Source organism: Chiloscyllium plagiosum, unplaced genomic scaffold (genome assembly GCF_037043375.1).
Source record: "Chiloscyllium plagiosum isolate Xiang-an unplaced genomic scaffold, Cpla_swu_hap1 HiC_scaffold_12, whole genome shotgun sequence".
Lineage (NCBI taxonomy): Eukaryota > Metazoa > Chordata > Chondrichthyes > Orectolobiformes > Hemiscylliidae > Chiloscyllium > Chiloscyllium plagiosum.
In genome coordinates, this window is record NW_028270150.1 from 89,284,087 (window position 1) to 89,303,630 (window position 19,544).

Sequence of the window (19,544 nt, forward strand, 5' to 3'; positions counted from 1 at the left end):
AGTGCCAGAACCTTTGAACATATAAAGCCTTACCAGCAGCAAGAAATTTTAGCTCACTCACCACACAATTCTACATAACACGCACATCTTCTCGCTTGCATGCATAATACATGAGAAGCATGTGATTGTGGAAAATAGCTCATCTCAGACATTGACAGCTATGGCACACAAACCAACACACTTCCTATTGTACTTTAACTTCAAATTGGGAAATTCCACACATGTTCATACTTTTATCATTAATCAATGGATTCTAATTGGATGATCCAAGGATAAATAATTATCCTTTTGAAGTAAATAAATAAAAAGTAGTGTTCAATACAACAAGGACAGTCAAATGTGCAGAATGAATAGAGAGAGTTGCAAAACAAAACTGATTTGAGTTTTAGCATGGGTCATCCACTGAAGGTATGTAAAGATTCAAGTGGCAATTGAAATAACTTCACAGAGGCCAGTATCCCATCACCAGGTTGGCCTTTATTTATACGTGGACAGTCCTTTACAGTCATTTGGCTTCCTCAGAGCCAGCTCTCAGAGTGAACTGGCTGACACACTACCATTTCTATCTGTCAGGCAGGGCTCCCTGAGGGGACCAGATTAACAGCTCCAATCAGGGAGCTCATATTCCATGAGGTCCAGTTGGCAGACCTCATCACAATCACTACACAACGTTAATCAAAAACTGTATTGTTGCTCATGGACTTTGTATCAAACTTGCAATCTGTTAATCTGACTTTGTGGTGAATATGCATTTGGAAGAGGGATGCAGACCACTGCATCCTGCCCTTCACAGCCTGATCAACCATCATGATTCTATAAAGTTCCAAAGTATGAGTGTGAATTACCCAATGCAGTAAAAGGCAGATTTAGTCAATGGAGTGTGCTGTACTTACTCGCCAATCTTAAAGGACTGATAAAGGAACTGTGCCTTTAAGCTGGAAGGAGGAAAATTTAATCAAGGACTTGATTCTTGAGCACTCTAGTTTGGCTGTTGCCTATTAGAACTAATTCATAATCTTGGCATTTTCCTTGCTCTGTATGGTGAATAAATCTGCCACTCAGTTGATGCTGTAGACTGGCATTGGAAGTATATCACATCAACTGATTTTGCATGATGTAATGAGGTTCCTCCCTGTTTCTAGTGAGAACTCTGGTACTGTCCAAATTCAAACCCAATGAAAATTCTGAGATATGGGTGCTCCACTGTGCCTCTGTTTCAGGTTTTCAGTTAAGTCATTTATAGAATCACTTTGCTGGATGCTTTACCAAACAAATAATGAATTTACCTCTTAATACAGGCTTTTACTGCTAAAATGTGGGCGCCTCCCAAGTTATGGCTGTTCTTTTAGAGTGAAGTATCTTCTGCATTGATTTGGACACATCTGAAACACTGGCCATTTTTACACTAAATGGTGATGAACCCCAGCTGATTTTAATATTGAATAAGTCAGATCTCAAAGAGTAACCTGGCTTGTTAGACCCTGACACTCTTTTTGCAAACCGTAGAGATCAGGTTCTGAATGCATTCACAAGAGTCTGCCAGTTTCCTTTTAACACAATGATGAACATGCAAAACCTCTATTACACAGGTTAAAACAAAAGTTTGAAAAAACTTCATTGATGGCAGCAGAAAGGATTCAAGTTCACACTACCTCTTTTATCCTAGCAATATACTTATCAACATGAAAAGCCTCTGCGAAGCTTCACCACTAGCTCCGTACTAAGACTTTTCAGTTGGTACAGCTGCAATCAGTTTCCTTTCTGCAATTTTCTGTGCAGCCATTAAATGTTTTATTTTCCTTCATTTGGTGTTTCCCTCTCTCCAACCTATAGCTACAGCTATAGAGGACAGAAAGAGGAGTACAATCTTTGAACTAAGAACCCAAATTTAAAATTGGCGACACTAGTGATTCCGAGCTACTGAAAACCAGAAGCACTTGTGTGAAAGTTGAGCACAAATCGGTGCAAGTTAACCCTTTGGGTGAGCTGACAATGATGGCTTGAGATGAGTAATTATGGCTATTTTGCCCAGAGCTTCAGACCAGCAGGCACCCGAGCAGTGGAGGAAAAGGTGATGGAAAGCTGAATGTTGTCGGGAGTACATGTATCCATATCTTCAGATGATGTTGCCGGGGACTACATATTGGTAAGAAAGAGGGCAAGGTCAGAAATAGATGCTTGCAGCACTCCAGAAACAATGGGGTGCAAAATTAGCCGAATAAACAGAGGAAAGGAGTTGAGAAGAGGGCATTAGGTCAAAGGAGCTTAATGTGGAAAAGGAAGAGGAGGGAGTAGACCCAATGGTGACTGTCTCAAATGATGCTGTTATTACTGTGGCTAGAAGTGCAAACTTAACTGGGAAGATTCAAGTTGGCAGTTGTGGAAAGGTTGGGTCTGGGCTTGAGAAACCTTCAAAAATTTTGCAGAGACTTCAAGTTGGGGCAGTAGTTTGCAAATTTAGGGATAGGATGCTGGGGAAGGAAATTAGTCATCAAAGTTCACTGGATTGGAGTCAAGGAATGGGTGAGCTCAATGAAAGTATGGGAGAGACAGGAGAGAAAGCAGTGTCTTCAGAATTAAGGCCAGGGCAAACTTGTAGACATGTGGCTAGGCAGAGGAAAGGATGTAGTCGAGAGAGCTGAACGGATCGCAGTGTTGGTGTCAAAGATCCAGGCCAGATGGAATTTCAGGTGCCCGAAGAGTTGGAATGGCTTGTGAGACATCCTGAAACTCTTGGTATTTTAATAGAAATTCAAACCTTTTCAGTGTCAGATGATATTTTGGCGCTCAGAGGAAACCGCAGAAGTTCATTATTTGTTTCCAATACTGTCATACCTCTGATGTGATTCTCATCCTGCCAATTTTCAGGGATCATACATGCAGCTGATCTGGCTTTCTGACTGCTTGCTGGATATGAGTCTGTTTAAGATTGGAAAAGGTTAAAGCCTTCCTTCTTCCTGGCAGCATTTAATTCCCAGCTTTTTCAATTTAGGAATGTTCCAAACCTTTTTGTACTCCAGTTTTGAAGTCATATTTCCTTTACATTATTGCATTGAACGTTGCATTCCCAGATGCTCTAATACTCCAGAAAGGCCTGTACTAATGTATTAATGAACCACTGATCTTCATTAATGCTGGGTTATTTGGTTTTTTTTGTTCTCAAGCTAAGACTGTTGATGATTAGCAACCAGTGGATTATACTCTGAATCTATGATCACAGTCAAACCAGCAGCAGTCATCTTCATGATCTTTGGAGGTCTAGCTCTAATGGTACCAACATTGGCCCATTCCTGACATTCCCCAGTGATTCTAAAATGGATAGGGCCTCAGATATGCTCAGTAGCATGCACTATCCAGCCTCACCTCACTTGCCAGGCAATGACTATCTCCAATTAGAGAGGTGAGTTACTTGCTAAAGTACCCCAGTCTCTGACGTGCTCTTATAGCATTATGTTTATGTGACAAGTCCAGTTGAGTTTCTGGTCAATGGTAACCCCCATGAAGTTGATTTTGGAGGATTCAGTGATGGTAACACCATTGAACACCAGTGATGGTAACCACCAAGGAATGGTGGTTAGACTGTCTGTTACTGGAGATGGTCATTGCTTGGCATTTGTGTGGTGCGAATGTCACTTGCCACTTATCAGCCCAAGCCTGGATATTGTCCAGATCTTGTTGCATTTTAACATGGGCTGCTTCAATATCTGAGGAGTTAGGAAGAATGATGAATATTGTGCAAATATCCCCACTTCTGACATTATGATGGAGCTAAGGTCATTGATGTAGCAGCTGAAAATGGTTGGACATAAGATGTTATCCTGAGGAACTCCGGCAGAGATGTCCTGGAGCTGAGATGACTGAATTCCAACAACTACAACTATCTTCCTATGTGTCGCGTATGGCTCCAACCAGTGGAGAGTTTGCCCCCGATACCCATTGAATCCAGTTTTGCTGGGGTTCCTTGATGCTCACTTGTTCTCACTTGAAAGCCGGTTTGATATCAAGGGCTGTCACTTTCATCTCGCCTCTCGAATTCAGCTCTTTTGTGCATGTTTGAACCAAAGCTGCAATAAAATCAAGAGCTAAGTGGCCCTGGTGGAACCCAAACTGGGCGACACTGAGCAGGTGTTGCTTGATGGCACCGGTGATGACACCTTCCATCACTTTACTGATGATCGAGAGTAGAATGATGGAGTGATAATTGGTTGGTTTGATTTGTCAGATCAGCCAGATTTTAGTGAAGAGTGCAGCAAGCTTGAGGTGCCAGCTTGCCTTCTCCTGCTCCTAATTCATATCATAGTCAGGTGCGAGGCCTGCATTTGTTTCCAAGCTTTGTCCCATTGGATTTTAGTCTTGTTGTCGTTCTTGCAATTTAAAAAACAATCCCTTACAGCCCGGTATACATCCTTGGAAGCCAGGTGCAGAGACTGTTCCCTCTCAGTTTCAACACATCCTGGAGAGAGAAGGTAAGAAGGCTTGGTTTAGCCAATTCCTAGCTCCACATTCCAAATTCTTTGTCTTTATTAATGGAGCCTTCGCTCTACGTTTGCTGAACCTCAACCCAGCAATGCAGGCCTCATTCTGCTCCCTTAGAAGAATTTGATGTTTTTGCCAAGTCCAGTTTTTCTAAATGACTTATCCAAACATCTTTCAATCTGTTCCAAAACAAAATGACATTCTTTAGCAAGCATGTTTTCAGCAGACAGCAAGGAGACCTTTGCCTTTCCAGAGTAATCCCTCATCACTTTTCCTAACATGCTGCAAACAATCAGATTTGTTTTCTTTGGCAAACACTTAAATTAATCTCCAGTGACAAGGTAAAATTGTGAAACATTTCTTTACCATCAACTCCTTAATGAGGTTGATAATCTTGAAAAGGTATGACAAAGAGCTGGCTCATTGCCTCCAATTTTCTGTTCTTATTGGCCTCATTGGACAAAGAAGCCACCCGCAATGAATGAATTACTCCTTTCTCTGGGTCAGTGACACGTGCTTGTTACAGTGCCAGCACATTTAGAGAAAAAACATTCTAATAAAGATTGTTCAGCTAAGTTCTGGACATCAAGAAGATAGAAAGTGAAAGCATAGCATTTAACAGCTCAAAAAAAAATTTTGAGATCCATGTGTAATAATACCAACCTGATTATTCACTTTCAAGCAAAACATATCTAGGACAAACTGCATGGGATTCTGGTACAACAAATTACAATCTGTAATGATCATTTATCAGCAGACAATTGGTAATTTAGTTCCACAGTGTGATCTAACAGGTACATTAATATGGAAATGGACTTGTAAATTTAAAATCTACCATGGAATTAAGGTTGATAAGTATAGCAGCCAATATTTATAAACCTATTATCAAGAGCTAAAATTCACTATAAAGTGTAAGATAGCTGTAGAAAACCAGCAGGCTGTAACAATGACTGCATTTCACAGAACTGCAGAAATGGTAGCCATCTGGTACATCAAGCTGACTGTTGCCAGTGAACAATATATGGTTCAGAATCTTGACAGTGAACATTACTCATAAGCCATTCTAATGATTTGTGTAAAATAAACTGATTTAGTTTTCAATTTGAGATCCAAAGTATGCAACTTCACTACAAGATTACAGACTATTATTTCTTGCAAGAATAATCCAAATTGAGTTGAATGTATAGATGGGCTTGATTCAGCTTCTAAGTCATTGATTGAGATTAAAACAACTTGACTGGAGTGTCAACAAGTGATATTTATCAACCTGGCTGCAGAACTGTATGCTTTAAAGGGAGAGAAATATCCCACACTCCACAGAGACTGCCAGCACTTTCTGTTTTTATTTCTGGCCTCCAGCATCCACAGTACTTTAACATTTTACATTCTTAAAGGATCAGATTTGTATGTAGCTGTAACATGGAGCTGCACTGTAGTTGAACAGTCATCATCATCATTGACGGTCCCTCGCAGACAAGGATTACTCTTCTTCCACTCTCAGGGTGAGTCCATAGATGGCTGTACAGACTGATGCTGCTTCCACAAACTCTGCCACACCTGGGCAAATGGTGGTCACGGGAAGGGTTGGGTGGGGTGTTGGTGTGGCAGCGCGCTCCACTTTTCCCCAACAGCAAGTCTCGAGATGCTCAACATCTTCCTGGATGCTCCTCCTCCACCTTGAAAGGTCTTGGGCCAATGATTCCCAGGTCTCTGTGTGAATGGCATACTTCGGCAGTGAGGCCTTAAGGTTATCGCCAAAGCATATTCCCCCTCCACCTGGGGCTCGTCTGCCGTTTTGAAGCTGGGAGTAGAGTACTTGTTTGGGGATTCTTGCCACAGCTGATCGTGGCCTTCTTTGACCTTACAAAGGTCTTTGACACCATCAACCAGGAAGCATTATGGAACATCTTTTGCTGTAGCTGCACCACAAAGGTGAACAGTCAGATCACGGGGAGAAACAAGGAATGCTTACTGGGCATTTGAGGTTGAAATATTTGTGCTCCAGCATACAATTGCTATAAACACCAATATTTGCACTGTGATTAAAGTGCATGTTCTGTCACTGGTGCCTGCAATAGCAGTTAATATTAAAACAAATGCACTTTTGGATAGAACATACAATAGAAAGTCTTTACGTACGTGCCACTGATTAATGTGAAAGTCACACTGACTATCTGAGTAGGCAGCAGTATTTCACCCTGACAAATGATGGAGGGATACTTGCAATAGAATATGCACCAGATTATCTCAAAGGCATCTGGGCTTCTTCAGGAACTGAATGGAGGAGTGGAATTGATATTGATACTGAATTTCCATTTTGTCAAACATATTGATTTGAGCACAGATTGGGTTGGGGTAAACAGAATCGGCAACTTTTGAGTGTATTGGAGAAGCCCACTCTAATGTTCAGCCTCACATGTTGATGTGACCATGCACACTAGACCATGTATATGGACGTAAGGGGGGCAGATTGTTCATTTCTACCTGCTAATTGCTCAATTTGAATGATATCCATATACGCTCTTCAACTTGATGTCAGCTCAGTGGATCTCCCAGGCTTGCTGAAATGCACCAGTTAAACAGGAGTGAGTGTACAGCATTAATTGAGACATCGTAGTAATCTGAAGGAAATATGGCACTCGGTACAACACCTGCCTATTTGTTAGTGGAAAAGGATTGGCTCACAATAATTTTGCTGAGGTCATCTGTTTACAGTTTTGAAGTTACTTTCTAGACTATGGAGGTTTGTCTGGTTCATCACAATAGCTCACCCTTGTACTGTCTCTGCATCTCAAAAAGCACCACAAGGACCAGCAAAAACACTAGCTGCAGAAAGCAGACTACTAGAGAGGGGACCAGCAGACAGCAGATTAGCAGAGAAAGGTCCAGCAGAAAGGGACCAGCAGAAGGAAGACCGGCAGGGAGAGGGCCAGCTGAGAGAGAATCAGCAGAGTGCAGACCAGCAGAGAGCCAAGCAACAGAGAGAGGATCAGTAGAGAGAGGACAGACAGACAGCAGACTAGCAATGAACAGAGCAGCAGTTAGGATAGAAAGGAATGATTAGATTAGATTAGATTACAGTGTGGAAACAGGCCCTTCGGCCCAACAAGTCCACACCGACCCGCCGAAGCGAAACCCACCCATACCCCTACATTTACCCCTTACCTAGCACTACGGGCAATTTAGTATGGCCAATTCACCTGACCCTGCACATCTTTGGATGGTGGGAGGAAACTGGAGCACCCAGAGGAAACCCACGCAGACACGGGGAGAACGTGCAAACTCCACACAGTCAGTCGCCTGAGGCGGGAATTGAACCCGGGTCTCTGGTGCTGTGAAGCAGCAGTGCTAACCACTGTGCCACCGTGCCGCCCACTAATGGTCATGCTTCCCTCCCCTCCCCCTTCCTGCACAAAGCCATCCCACAACTAACCATCCTATTACATCCCCCTCATTGTTCGCCAGTAGTTCAGATTTTCATATACATCATTCAACAATTTGGAGGCCACTAAACAAACAGAATCCAAGGTGGGAAACTGGTGATAGACTGTGACATGTTGGTGTGTTCACTAAACCGCAGAAACTTAAAACAGAAATTGCCTACTAAATAACAGAAATTTGCAACACACATTTGCACACACCCTTTCGTGCAACTACAAAGCTTTACTCTTGTTCTTTCTCTGACTCTTGTATGATGCAAACCAATAACTTCAGTGGGGTTAGAGGCAGGCTGTTCAAACCCCAGCTCTGACTGATCAGATGCCGTTGGCGTTGAGATTCAGATCCTTTGAATTTTGGCACCACTGCTGAACCCAGGTGAAATGGCTCCACCTACATGTTTTTAGGGGTAGATTCAGCCATCGAGAAAGAGGGGCACTGAGTGAGACGGAGCTGTGGCTGAGAGTTGGAAGCAATTTCAATCATGCACCCACTTTTCCATGTCCCCTTTCACTATGTTCCCTCTTGTGACTCAGCTACACTTGATTGCATATCACTGTGCTAGAGAGCAATTTATTACAGTGCAATGAGAACACTCTCAGGCCAAAGTCTGACGTATCTCACAAACTGTTTAAAGTGGCAAGTATGATGTTGTCCAAGTCTGCACAATGGTATCAAAGACCTGCATTCCCTCCATTGATTGGAACGAATGGTGCATGCCACTTTATCCTTTGGGGGAAGACATCAGCTCAGTACCCTGTATCACTGACATCCCTTCCTTACTTCTCCTGGGATGGACTGTTCCAATCTCTCTGTAATCACAGTCTAAATTCCGGTCGATGAATAATCAGTCAATGATTCAACTCTTTAATCAACAGCCCCCAAAGTAGAGACACTGTTTCCAGCAAAACAGGACTCTCACTGGGATGTACCCTATGAGATGGAGCTAACTGCTGTTCCAGTCTCTATCTGCTCACTGGGGAAGCATTGGTTGAAATCCCAATAACCTGCCTTATCATAGGGGCTGGGGGTCTGAGTGCTACAATGGAGCACCTTGAGAATGATTCCACTCCTGAGACAGAGACCTCTGCTGACCTTTGCTGTGCAAGCCTGCGAGAAATAAAAGACATGAATTTGCCTGACAGGGTAAGGAGAGGTTACGAGTTATTGTTTTGCAGATGATCATATCTCACTCACTTTTGACACCAAGTCAACATGACTGAGTGCTATATGACATGCCAGTGACTTTTCTTTCATTTTATTACTAGGAAGCTTCCCAGTCTCCCCATCCTCAATAGTCAGTGATGCTGAATTCCAGTGCTGATTCTCTACATTTACCAGTTGTCAGATACTTGACAAACTTCTTTGTTTCTCTCCCTCTCCCTGCCATTCTGTGCTGTCTTTGTGACAAAGACGCAGAGACCAGGTGTATGCCTCTGACGGCAATCCCAAGTGTTTAAGTAATATGCACTTTCCAAAGATTTAAATACATTTCTGCTGACCGACAACTTTCCTCACGTCACTATTCGAACATGTGTATGGCTATCTCCTTTCGCCCTTTAAACAAAAGAAACAATGATACAATCTCGTGGGAATGAACCAAACTTTATAAACACGGTATAGCTCCCGCCTAAATACACCCAGCCTGGATTGTGTATAGGCCATCTCAAAAGCTATCCCAATTTGGCATATGAAGTAACACGACTTTTCCTTGGAAATTTCTGATTACTGTGGGTTGCATCGAGGCAAAAGGCTTCATTCTCCAATACTGAATGACACTCACAGCCAGATATTCTGAGAAAGGTCAGTAACGTGAGCAGAACCTGCCTTATAAAGATTCAGAACTGGGCACAATCCTGAAGGTAAAGCAGGATCGTGAATATAAGGAGTGAGTGTCTGATAGGATTGGTGTGGCATAGTCACACATGAAAACCAAGATACCACATGAACAATTTCACCCTTTAAACAAAAGAACCAATGATACAATTTTGTGTGTCTGGCAATCAACAATCACTGTTTGCTATTGTGACTGTGCGCAGACTTGTGGTTGCAATCTGCACAATGGGCAAGTTTTCCAAACAAACTTTATAGATGGAGTGCTGGACTATAAAAAGGTCTTTCAGATGACAAATAAGCTACGTCCTAGACTGCTCTCGCAAGCAGATGTTAAAGACTATGCAACACAATATCAGAACACAGTGTTCTTCCTCATGTACTGGCCAAATATTTACCTCTCAACCAAACAAATTGTCAGCCCATTATCACAGTGCTGTCTTTGGCAGTTTGCTGCACATACATTAACTGCTGTATCTCCTACATTATATCAATCACTGCACTTCAGGTCATGAGTGACACTATGTCAAGTTTTTTGCTTTAGCCATTTTACATTGAAAATTCATTGCCGCTGTCCAGATGTTAAATTATGAACATGGACCATGATTGAGTTCTTCTACCATAGTAGCAAATATCTCTGAACTCCATGTTCAAGTTCCATTCTGGGACTTGGGGTCACAGAGTCACAGAGATGTACAGCATGGAAATAGACCCTTCAGTCCAACTTGCCCGTGCTGACCAGATATCTGAAATAAATCACGTCCCATTTGCCAGCAATTGGCCCTTCTCCCTTCAAACTCTTCCTATTCATATACACATCCAGGTGCCTTCTAAATAATATAATTTTACCAGCCTCCACCACTTCCTCTGGCAGCTCATTTCCGACATGCAAAACCCTCTGTGTGAAAAAGTTGCCCCTTATGTTTCTTGTATATCTTTCCCTTCTCACCTTAAACCTATGCCCTCTAGTTTTGGACTCCCCCACCCTGGGGAAAAGACCTTGTGTCTATTTATCCTATCCATGCCCCTCATGATTTTATAAACCTCTATAAGGTTACCCGTTGACCTCCAATGCTCCAGGAAAAATAGCCTCAGCCTATTCAGCCTCTCCCAATAGCTTAAACGCTCCAAAACTGGCAACAAACCCTCTCAAGTTTCACAACATCCTTTCTATATCAGGGAGATGAGAATTTCACATAGTATTCCAAAAGTAGCCTCATCAATGTTCTGTACAGCAATTCAGGCAGCATCCGCCGAGCAGCAAAATCGACGTTTCCAGCATCTGCAGTCATTGTTTTTACCTCAATGTTCTGTACAGCCAAGTCATGACCTCCCAACTCCTATACTCAATGCACTGACCAATAAAGGCAAGCAGCAAATAGCAGAACAGTCAGCTGGGTCAGACAGAAGTGCAGGTTTATTTCTCTGTTTGATTCACTTCCCATGTGGTCACTGTGCCTTTTATCTGTCTTCCTCCTTTTTAAAGTGCTGTTATTTTGATTCTTTTTCCCAAAGTTCCAAAACAATGCAACTGCTTATAAAACAGCTCCTAGAATTCAGGGAAATTGGCTCGAACACTGGAAATACCTCAAAAAAAGGAATAGCTCTTACAGCCACAGGTTTTTCCCATCCTCCATTACATGGTAGCCAAGGAAGGTGCATTCGTAATTTGTTGATTATCAACATTCAAATCCTCCCAATGCACACCAGTTGCCACCAGTAAGAGCAGGAGAGATTCCTCATCAGGCATACAATGGAGAGATGGACCCTCTACCAATACTGCTTGTAGCTCCAGATTACAATGAGCATGTAAAAAGTACCTGTCATCACAGCAGCCCAGACTCCAAATAACCTATAACACATCACCCCCATTATGGTCCACCCCATAATGACTTATGAGATGCACAGACCCGATTCCTGCTGTGGAAGACTGAACTGGGGGGAATGCGTTCACTCTATTATCAGTCTTCCGCCTATCTCTAACAGTTAAGAACAAGTATGTAATTCAGTTTTGATAGCCTAGTAGTGGTTTAGGTTGTAAGACGTAACATTCTGCCCTTGACAGCTTAATTTACTTAAATATAAGCATTATAAGAAATAATTTGAAGCTCAAATCAAACACTGTTTTTACAAGATTTGAACATTACATTACATCTGTTAGAATGCACCATCGCTATTTCATCCTTTAGAAAATGTTGCAACAAATCACATGAGCAATTCTCCAGCAAGTGGTCAACGTCCTGTCGATCAATTTGATCAAGCTGCTTGGCGAAAACACCAAATCACATTCTGCAATGTTTCTTTAAAGTTTCTCTTTCCAATGTGAGTAGAACATTTAATTGGAAGGCTCATACTGTCCTATCAAAATCTACAATAAGCTGTTATTGCACGATGAGGCATCTAATTCTTTGTTCAAACCACAATATCATACTCTCTTTAACATTAAGCATATATTTGTAGCCTCCTTTGGAATTTTCTAACCTTCGGGTTTGGGGGCAAGATTTTTCTCAGTCCCTCTTTCTTGGAAACACCAACATGACCATTGGATAATAACGCAATTCAAGCCTTTTTACGTTTCTCACCTTTTCTAGATTCTCTGCATTCCAAAAGCAGCAACATTTCTGATATTACCAATCCAAGTCTATTTGTCTCTGTCTGTCGCAGCCCGTAGAACAACTGGTTAGTATATTTGAAACAAATCAATCTCTTACCTAAATGCCCTCAGATATCATTCACAGGATTTTTTGTGATTGCAAAAGTGTTCCAAAATTCTGATTGGATATCAAAATGGAACTTTTCTTTAAACAAGTTTGTTCATTGGTTTTGACTCTTTTATAAGATTTCAAGCTTCTTATGAATGTTCCATAGCTTCAGGTATTACATATCACTGTCTTTATAAAGTAATGAAGTGTATTGGGCATAACCACCCTGCAGCTCATACATCCAGCATTGCTTTCTCTCTCTCATTTAAACTGGCCATATTGCTGCTGGGATAAATAACTCTGACAAATCTCAACTGAAAGTATGGTAATGTCAGCCAAAACTATTTCAGTTTCTTTCGGATGTAGGTATTTATCTTATGGTAGCCATAATTAAGCCTGTGAGCACGCCTGTGAGCACAACTTTTAAGTCTGACAGTAATCCATATTCTAAGTTTGTTTTGTAAGATGGCTACAGGCAGTTCTTACAGAATTCCACTGTTTCTGTATGGGACAGTTTCTCAACTCAGTTTATTGCTGAAAGCTTACATACTGCTCAAGTGAAGAATGAATTGTTTTTTAATTCATTGGATGAAGATGTCTGTGGCTAGGCCAGCATTTGTTGTCCATCCCTAATTTCCCAGTGGACAGTTAAGAATTAACCACATTGCTGTGGGTCTGGACCCATATGTAGGCCAGACCAGGTACAGATGGCAGATTCCTCACCAAAAGGATATTAGAGAACCAGATGGGTTTTTCCAACAATTAACAATGGATCATGGTCATCATTAGACTCTCCATTCCAGATTTTTATTGAATTCAAATTCCACCATCTGCTGTAGCAGCATTTGAACCCGGATCCCCGGAACATTTGTGGACTAACAGTCCAATGATAATACTGTTAGGCCATCACCTGCCCTTAAATCCTGGACATCAATAAGAAGACTTCTTAATACCTAATGATGTTTACTGCACTTCCCTCTGGCATGGATACAGAGAGTAAAGGTGTGATGAATGATCCTTATTTCTCATTCCTAGATTGGAAAGCAGAACTGAGAGTCATCAATCTGCAAGAGTCAGGCAGTTATGAATTAAAGTGCTCGTCCAAAGATTTGAGGACAGATTTTAAGCTTTTTTTCAATTCATTCACATGAAGTAGGTATCGCTGGCTGGACCAGCATTTATTGCCCATCCCTAATTTCCCAGAAGGCAGTTAAGAGTCAATTACATTACTATGGGTCTGGAGGCACCTGTAGGCTAGATCAGGTAAGGATGGCAGTTTCCTTCCTTAACTATTGAACCAGATGGGTTTTTCAGACAATTGGTGATCAGATGTTTTTTATGGAATTCAAATTCCACCATCTGCATGGCAGGATTTAAACCCAGGTCCTCAGGTATTACCTGGATCTCTGGATTAATAGTCTAGCAGTAATGCCACTCGGCCATCATCTCCCTGACATGTCAGATGTAAAACAAACCTATGGCACTAGTCTGAAAAAGAACACGGGAGTTATCCTTGGAGCCCTGGCTAATATTTAACCCTCAATCAAAAACAGCAGACTGTCTGATTTTATCACATTAAGTGGAAGCTTGCCATGTGTGAACTATCTGTCACGTTTTCAACCTCTCAGCAGAGACCACATTTCAAAAGCAAACAATTTGCTTTAAAGTGTTTTGAGTGTTCCTGCAGTTGTGAAAGGCATTATATAAATGGAAGTTGCTTTTTCTCTTTCTACTTATGAAAACATTTCAGATGAATAGTGTTTGTGTTAAAACCCATTAACTTGCATTTACCATTTTATTGCCGGGCACATTAACACATTCTTTTTGTCTCAAATTATCTCCAAGGTATTTCAATGCCAATTCCAGTGTTTGGACTTCAAGATGCCTCCAAGGTTTTCAAGAATGACAGTTGTTCCCTGACAGATGAACATTTTGTCCTGGTGGGTTCCTTTGTGGCATTCTTCATTCCCCTCACAATAATGGTGGCCACGTACTTTTTGACAATCAGGGTACTACAGCAGGAAGCCATTTTGTGCTTGGATGTTTTTAAACCCAAGCCCAAATGGACGAACATTCGGATGTTTCTCCAGAAGGGCCCACTGGCGGCCAACTCCTCAGACAAAGCAGCCATGTTAAAGAAATATGAGATTAAAGGGACATCATCTCCTCAGATATCATCTTGGTGTTCCTCAAATAAGGAGCTGGGGATTTCAGGGAGACGGTCAATGCAGTCAATTAGCAATGAGCAGAAGGCTTCAAAGGTTCTTGGGATTGTGTTCTTTCTTTTTGTCGTGATGTGGTGTCCATTCTTTGTAACCAACGTGATGTCTGTGATGTGTATCAAGATGTGCGATGAAGAACTCATCGAAGAACTCCTCAGCATATTTGTCTGGGTGGGATACCTCTCTTCCGGTATCAATCCACTTGTATATACACTTTTCAACAAGACCTATCGATCAGCTTTCTCGCGATACATCCATTGTCAGTACAAGAATGAGAAGAAGCCTGCTCAGCAAATTCTAGTCAGCACAGTACCCACTCTAGCATCCAGCAAGGACAGACTGCAGCTCTCCAGTACTGAGAGCCTGCGAAACAGCACAGAAATGAGGACCAGGGCACATTCCGTTGAATCACTGGGAGAAAAGCATCAAGAGACTTCGAAAACTGAAACAGTTTATATCACTGAGAAGGTCAGCTATGTTTGAGTGTGACTTAAGACCCCTTATGAAATAGTGCATTTCTTCTTCAGGATTGCTAATGAAACAGGAAGTAACATGACACAGTTTCAATTGCTGCTATATTGCAATGTTGGTTATCATTTCCCAAATGTTACACACAGCAGAGCACAGGAAACTTGGCACAGTTGGATTTTCCAGTTTGGATTATGGGTAAAGAATCAGAAATAAATATATTTGACTAGTTATTATGTTGCGACCCATTGCAATTGTTAAGTTATACTCAAACACCTGTAGAAGGTACTTGGTCTAACCAGTCCATGCTATGTTTATGCTTCACTCAAACCTCCTCCTATCATTGATAAGCCATCGTAACCCTCTATGCCCTTCTCCCTCATATACTTCCCTTTATAAGGCCCTTTCCCTTTTTGGTCTTCACTTGAACCACTCCTTGTGGTAGCAAGTGCTATATGCTCACCACTCTCTGGATAGAGGTTTCTTCTGAATTGCCTATTGGATATCTTGGTGACTATCTTATATTGATTGCCTCTAGTTATACTGTTCTCCACAAACATAAGAATATAAGAAATAGGAGCAGGAGTAGGCCATTTGTAACATGGGCCTGTTCCTCAATTCAGTAAAATCATGGCTGATCTGGTAATGGCCTTAACTCCACTATTCTGCCTGGCCAGCATAACCTTTGATTCCCTTGTCAATCAAAGATCTAACACACAAGAGCAAATACTTCTTCTGTATCATTTCTATCAACACACTTCATTTTCTTTTAAACGTGCATTAGGATTGGCCACTCCCTTCATCAAAATTATTTTTTCAAAATTATCGTCAGCAATTCTATTTGGAAATTAAGTTTAGAATTTTATCCTGTTTCTGAACACCTTTATGCTCAGAACATCAATATTGTCGGCGCCTTCCTGGGATGCACTTGATTGGTTATTTGTCAAACTTCCAGACTGAACTAGAATCGCGTATTCTATATTTTTCTTTTTGTTAGGAGCCTGCACAAAGTGACAGAAAGAAAACCTTTAGGCACGGAAAAGGTACAAATGTTGATATGTATATTTGCTGCCGTTTCATGGCAGGCCATCCGTGCAGTTCTAGTTTATATGATATGGTCAACGTGTGAATTATTTAAAACGTTGTGAATATGAAGATTTCTCTTTATATCAGTTGTAATACCATGGAGAAATACATTATAAGAAATGGAAGAGTTGTACTACTGCTCAGTTATCTGATAATCATAGCAGAGAAAGCTATTACTCTGAGGACCACAGCACCTCTATATTTACAATACATTTGTGCAATAATGTATCTCTTCAGAAGCCTTTCTGGACTCTTGTTAAAAGGAAACACTTTGATTTTAGAGCCTTACCAACAATATTGAGTCTGGATTAAAATTCAGCACCTGTTCATTTTTAAGTGAATAAACAATATACAATGGGAACAAGGTAAAGATTGATGAATTATATTAGAACTATAGAAAAGGTTTCTCAATTGAATTTACAGCTGTGTTTGAATAATTAAAATATGATCAAATGTTTCAGGGGTTTGCTGTACATATAAGCATTTTCAAATGTTTTATTCCTGTGTACATAAAGGTGAGACTAAGAGACAAAATGATTTATAATGTTTAATCTCTGAGAATCTTTCCCAGGTTTGACTGCATCTTCTCCTAGATCCCCATTTGCTTCTGCAGTTTAAACAGTGGGACCTCTACCAACCTTGATAGCAACGCATAGCAGAATAGTCTAGCAACATATTAGCAGAACAAAGTCATATATTTTGATATACATTTATTTCATGTCAGCTTCTGTGTTGCTAAGGAATACCAAAGGCTGTTGGGATATAGTATCATTGCCACCTTGAATAAATGCCTCAAAAGATCTGTTATGAAAATAGTGGGAGCTCCATTTTCTGAGATGAACTGTGACTCTGCTGAATTCTCCTTTTAGCCTTTCAGTGTAAACATTTCTTTTCCCTTTTCAAGATCTCTACTTTCTTCCAGAGGCCTCTCTGCAATATCCATTGCAGGGGAGATGTGTAATAGGAGCCTAAGTCATGGAATTCCTACACTGCAGAAGTGGGCTATTCAGCCCAATCAGTCCATACCAACCCTCTGAAGAGCATCAGATCCAGTCCCAACTCCCCCCCCCATCCTCTCCCTATAATCCTGCATTTCCCATGGCCAATCCACCCAAGCTGCATGTCTTTGGACTGTGGGAGAAAACTGCAACATCTGGAGAAAACCCATGCAGACATGGGGAGAGCATACAAACTCCACACAGACAGTTGCCCAAGGGTGGAAGCAAACCCGGGTCCCCAGCGCTATGACGCAGCAGTGCTAAGCACTAAGCCACCGTGCCTCCCAAGTGAACCAAACCTTAACCTCACCAGCCCCTCCAAGAAGAGACCAGAATTGGATGATTAGCATTTTGGTACCACAGGCCAAAGGGCACAATCCCTTTCAATATGAAAGGAATATTTTGTAAAGTCACATACTTTAAAAACTTCTTGTAGATTGAGAAGATTCAAATTTACAAAGTTATAACAAGTTTTAAGCAGAATTAGAGGACCAATTACTTAATATCAGACAAAATTATCAATATTTGGGGGATTCCAGACTCCTGATCCTGCCATCAGTACTGTGTTGTAAACCTTTGGGTGACAACTAACACACACACTTCCAAGCAGGAGTAGGCCATTCAGCCCAGTGAGTCTGCCTACCATTCAATGAGATCATGGCTGATCTTATAATCCTCAACTCCACTTTCCTGCCTTTTCCCTATAACCCTGGATTCCCTTGCTGATTAAAAATCTGCTCTTGCTGTTCAATTTAGGATGACTGATTGGTTCCTTAAGGCCCATTGCACTGGAAGGATGGCAACTCCATTGAGAGCGGGGGCCACGGCTGAGGCAGTTAGGAGAGTGTGAGGGCCCTTCAAATTGGAGGTACATTTGCAAGTCTGCTTCATTTTTAAAAATAAGGAAGGCCCAAAGCCATTGGTGTGGAAGGGAAATTAGTCATGGTTGAGGCTGTGGTCTTTATGTTCTTACAGCTCATTCGTTAGCTGAGAATGAAGGGAGACACCGCTGCCCAGAAGAGAAGACCCTATAAAACTGGTGAACAAGGCACACTGGCCTGACTGTAGACTTCAAAATGAAGGGCCAATCTGTTCATTTTTCAAGCATGACTGATTTCTCTCTCAGGGTGACCCCTGGACCTTTTGCAGGTGAGCCACTTCCACAATGCTGCTAGATTTGGTGAAGGGAGAGGGATTGGTCCAACACTGGAAAGGTGCCACCAGCATCTGAAACTCAACCCTACCTGGGGCCTTTGGACCAACTGATGGCTCGATGCCTCTGCAACCTTGAGCCTGTCTTCAACAAATACATGTAGCAGTGCGAACACCCACCAAAGAGCCAATCTTTGGAAAGCCCCCACTCTCCCATATCTCCATGAGGCTGCCATGATTCCTGTCAATTATTCTCTTATTTCTATAAGATTCTATTGTTCTCTGTTGGCTGCTTTCAAGTACTGCAGAAAATTACCTGTCTTGATTTCTTTTGTGCAATTAGTATGTAATGTGCTGAGATTTCACATCTCCTCTGTATTGAGAAGACACTGAACCTTGTTTTGAATTGTGTACAAAATCAAGACTTTTGTTGCTTTGGATGTGTATTTTGACTCTTCCATATATTGTGCCAATAAAAACCATTTCAAGAAACAATTCTAATTGGCATTTTAATTATTATCATAGCATTAATGAAAACGGTTAAAATTGAATTTTGGAAATGTTGTAACAGATTTATTTTTCTGTCGAGGCATTCCATTATTTCAAACAGAGAGACGATTCCAATTTCCATTTGAGCTGTTACTGCAGCCACAGTATGTAATGTTAGTGTCAATTTGCCTGTACATACAAAGAAAAAACACAAATCCAGGCTTTAAGACTCAAAGCTGGTTTATGTGCTCTGACACATAGCCAAACTGATGATGAATTGCTATTTGGCTAATAGCATCAACCTTGAAATATTGTTAATTTAACATAGAATCTAGGGGCAAGAGTGGGCCATTTGGCCCTTTGAGGCTGTTCCACCATTCAATATGATCATGGTTGATTCTCTCTGAATTCCCTATTCATATTTCTACTTTATCCCCATACCTCTTGATGCCTTTACACTGAAAACGTTACTGCTGTTTTTCTTGAACATAGTGACTTGGCCTCCACAGCCTTCAGTGGTAGAGAATTCCAGAGGTTCACTCCCCTTTGAGTGAAGAAATCTTTCCTCATCTCAATCCTAAATGATCTACCCCTGAGATTGTGTTCCCTGGTTCCAGACACCCCAACCAGGAAACACATCCTCCCTGCGTCTAGTCTGTCCAACGCTGTTAGAATTGTAT

At 41.5% G+C, this 19,544-nt stretch overlaps 1 protein-coding gene across 2 annotated transcripts in view; it reads left to right on the top strand.

Moving 5' to 3' along the window:
* LOC122554936 (5-hydroxytryptamine receptor 2A-like) overlaps positions 1–18,864 on the top strand; it is a 619,268-nt gene extending 600,404 nt beyond the window's left edge. For both annotated transcript variants that reach the window (XM_087993034.1, XM_087993033.1), the window contains one exon: positions 14,295–18,864. In XM_087993034.1, coding sequence (XP_087849160.1) covers positions 14,295–15,154 — 860 coding nt within the window. In that variant the 3' untranslated portion in view covers positions 15,155–18,864. The remainder of the gene's footprint in view (positions 1–14,294) is intronic.
* Positions 18,865–19,544: the final 680 nt, after the last annotated feature.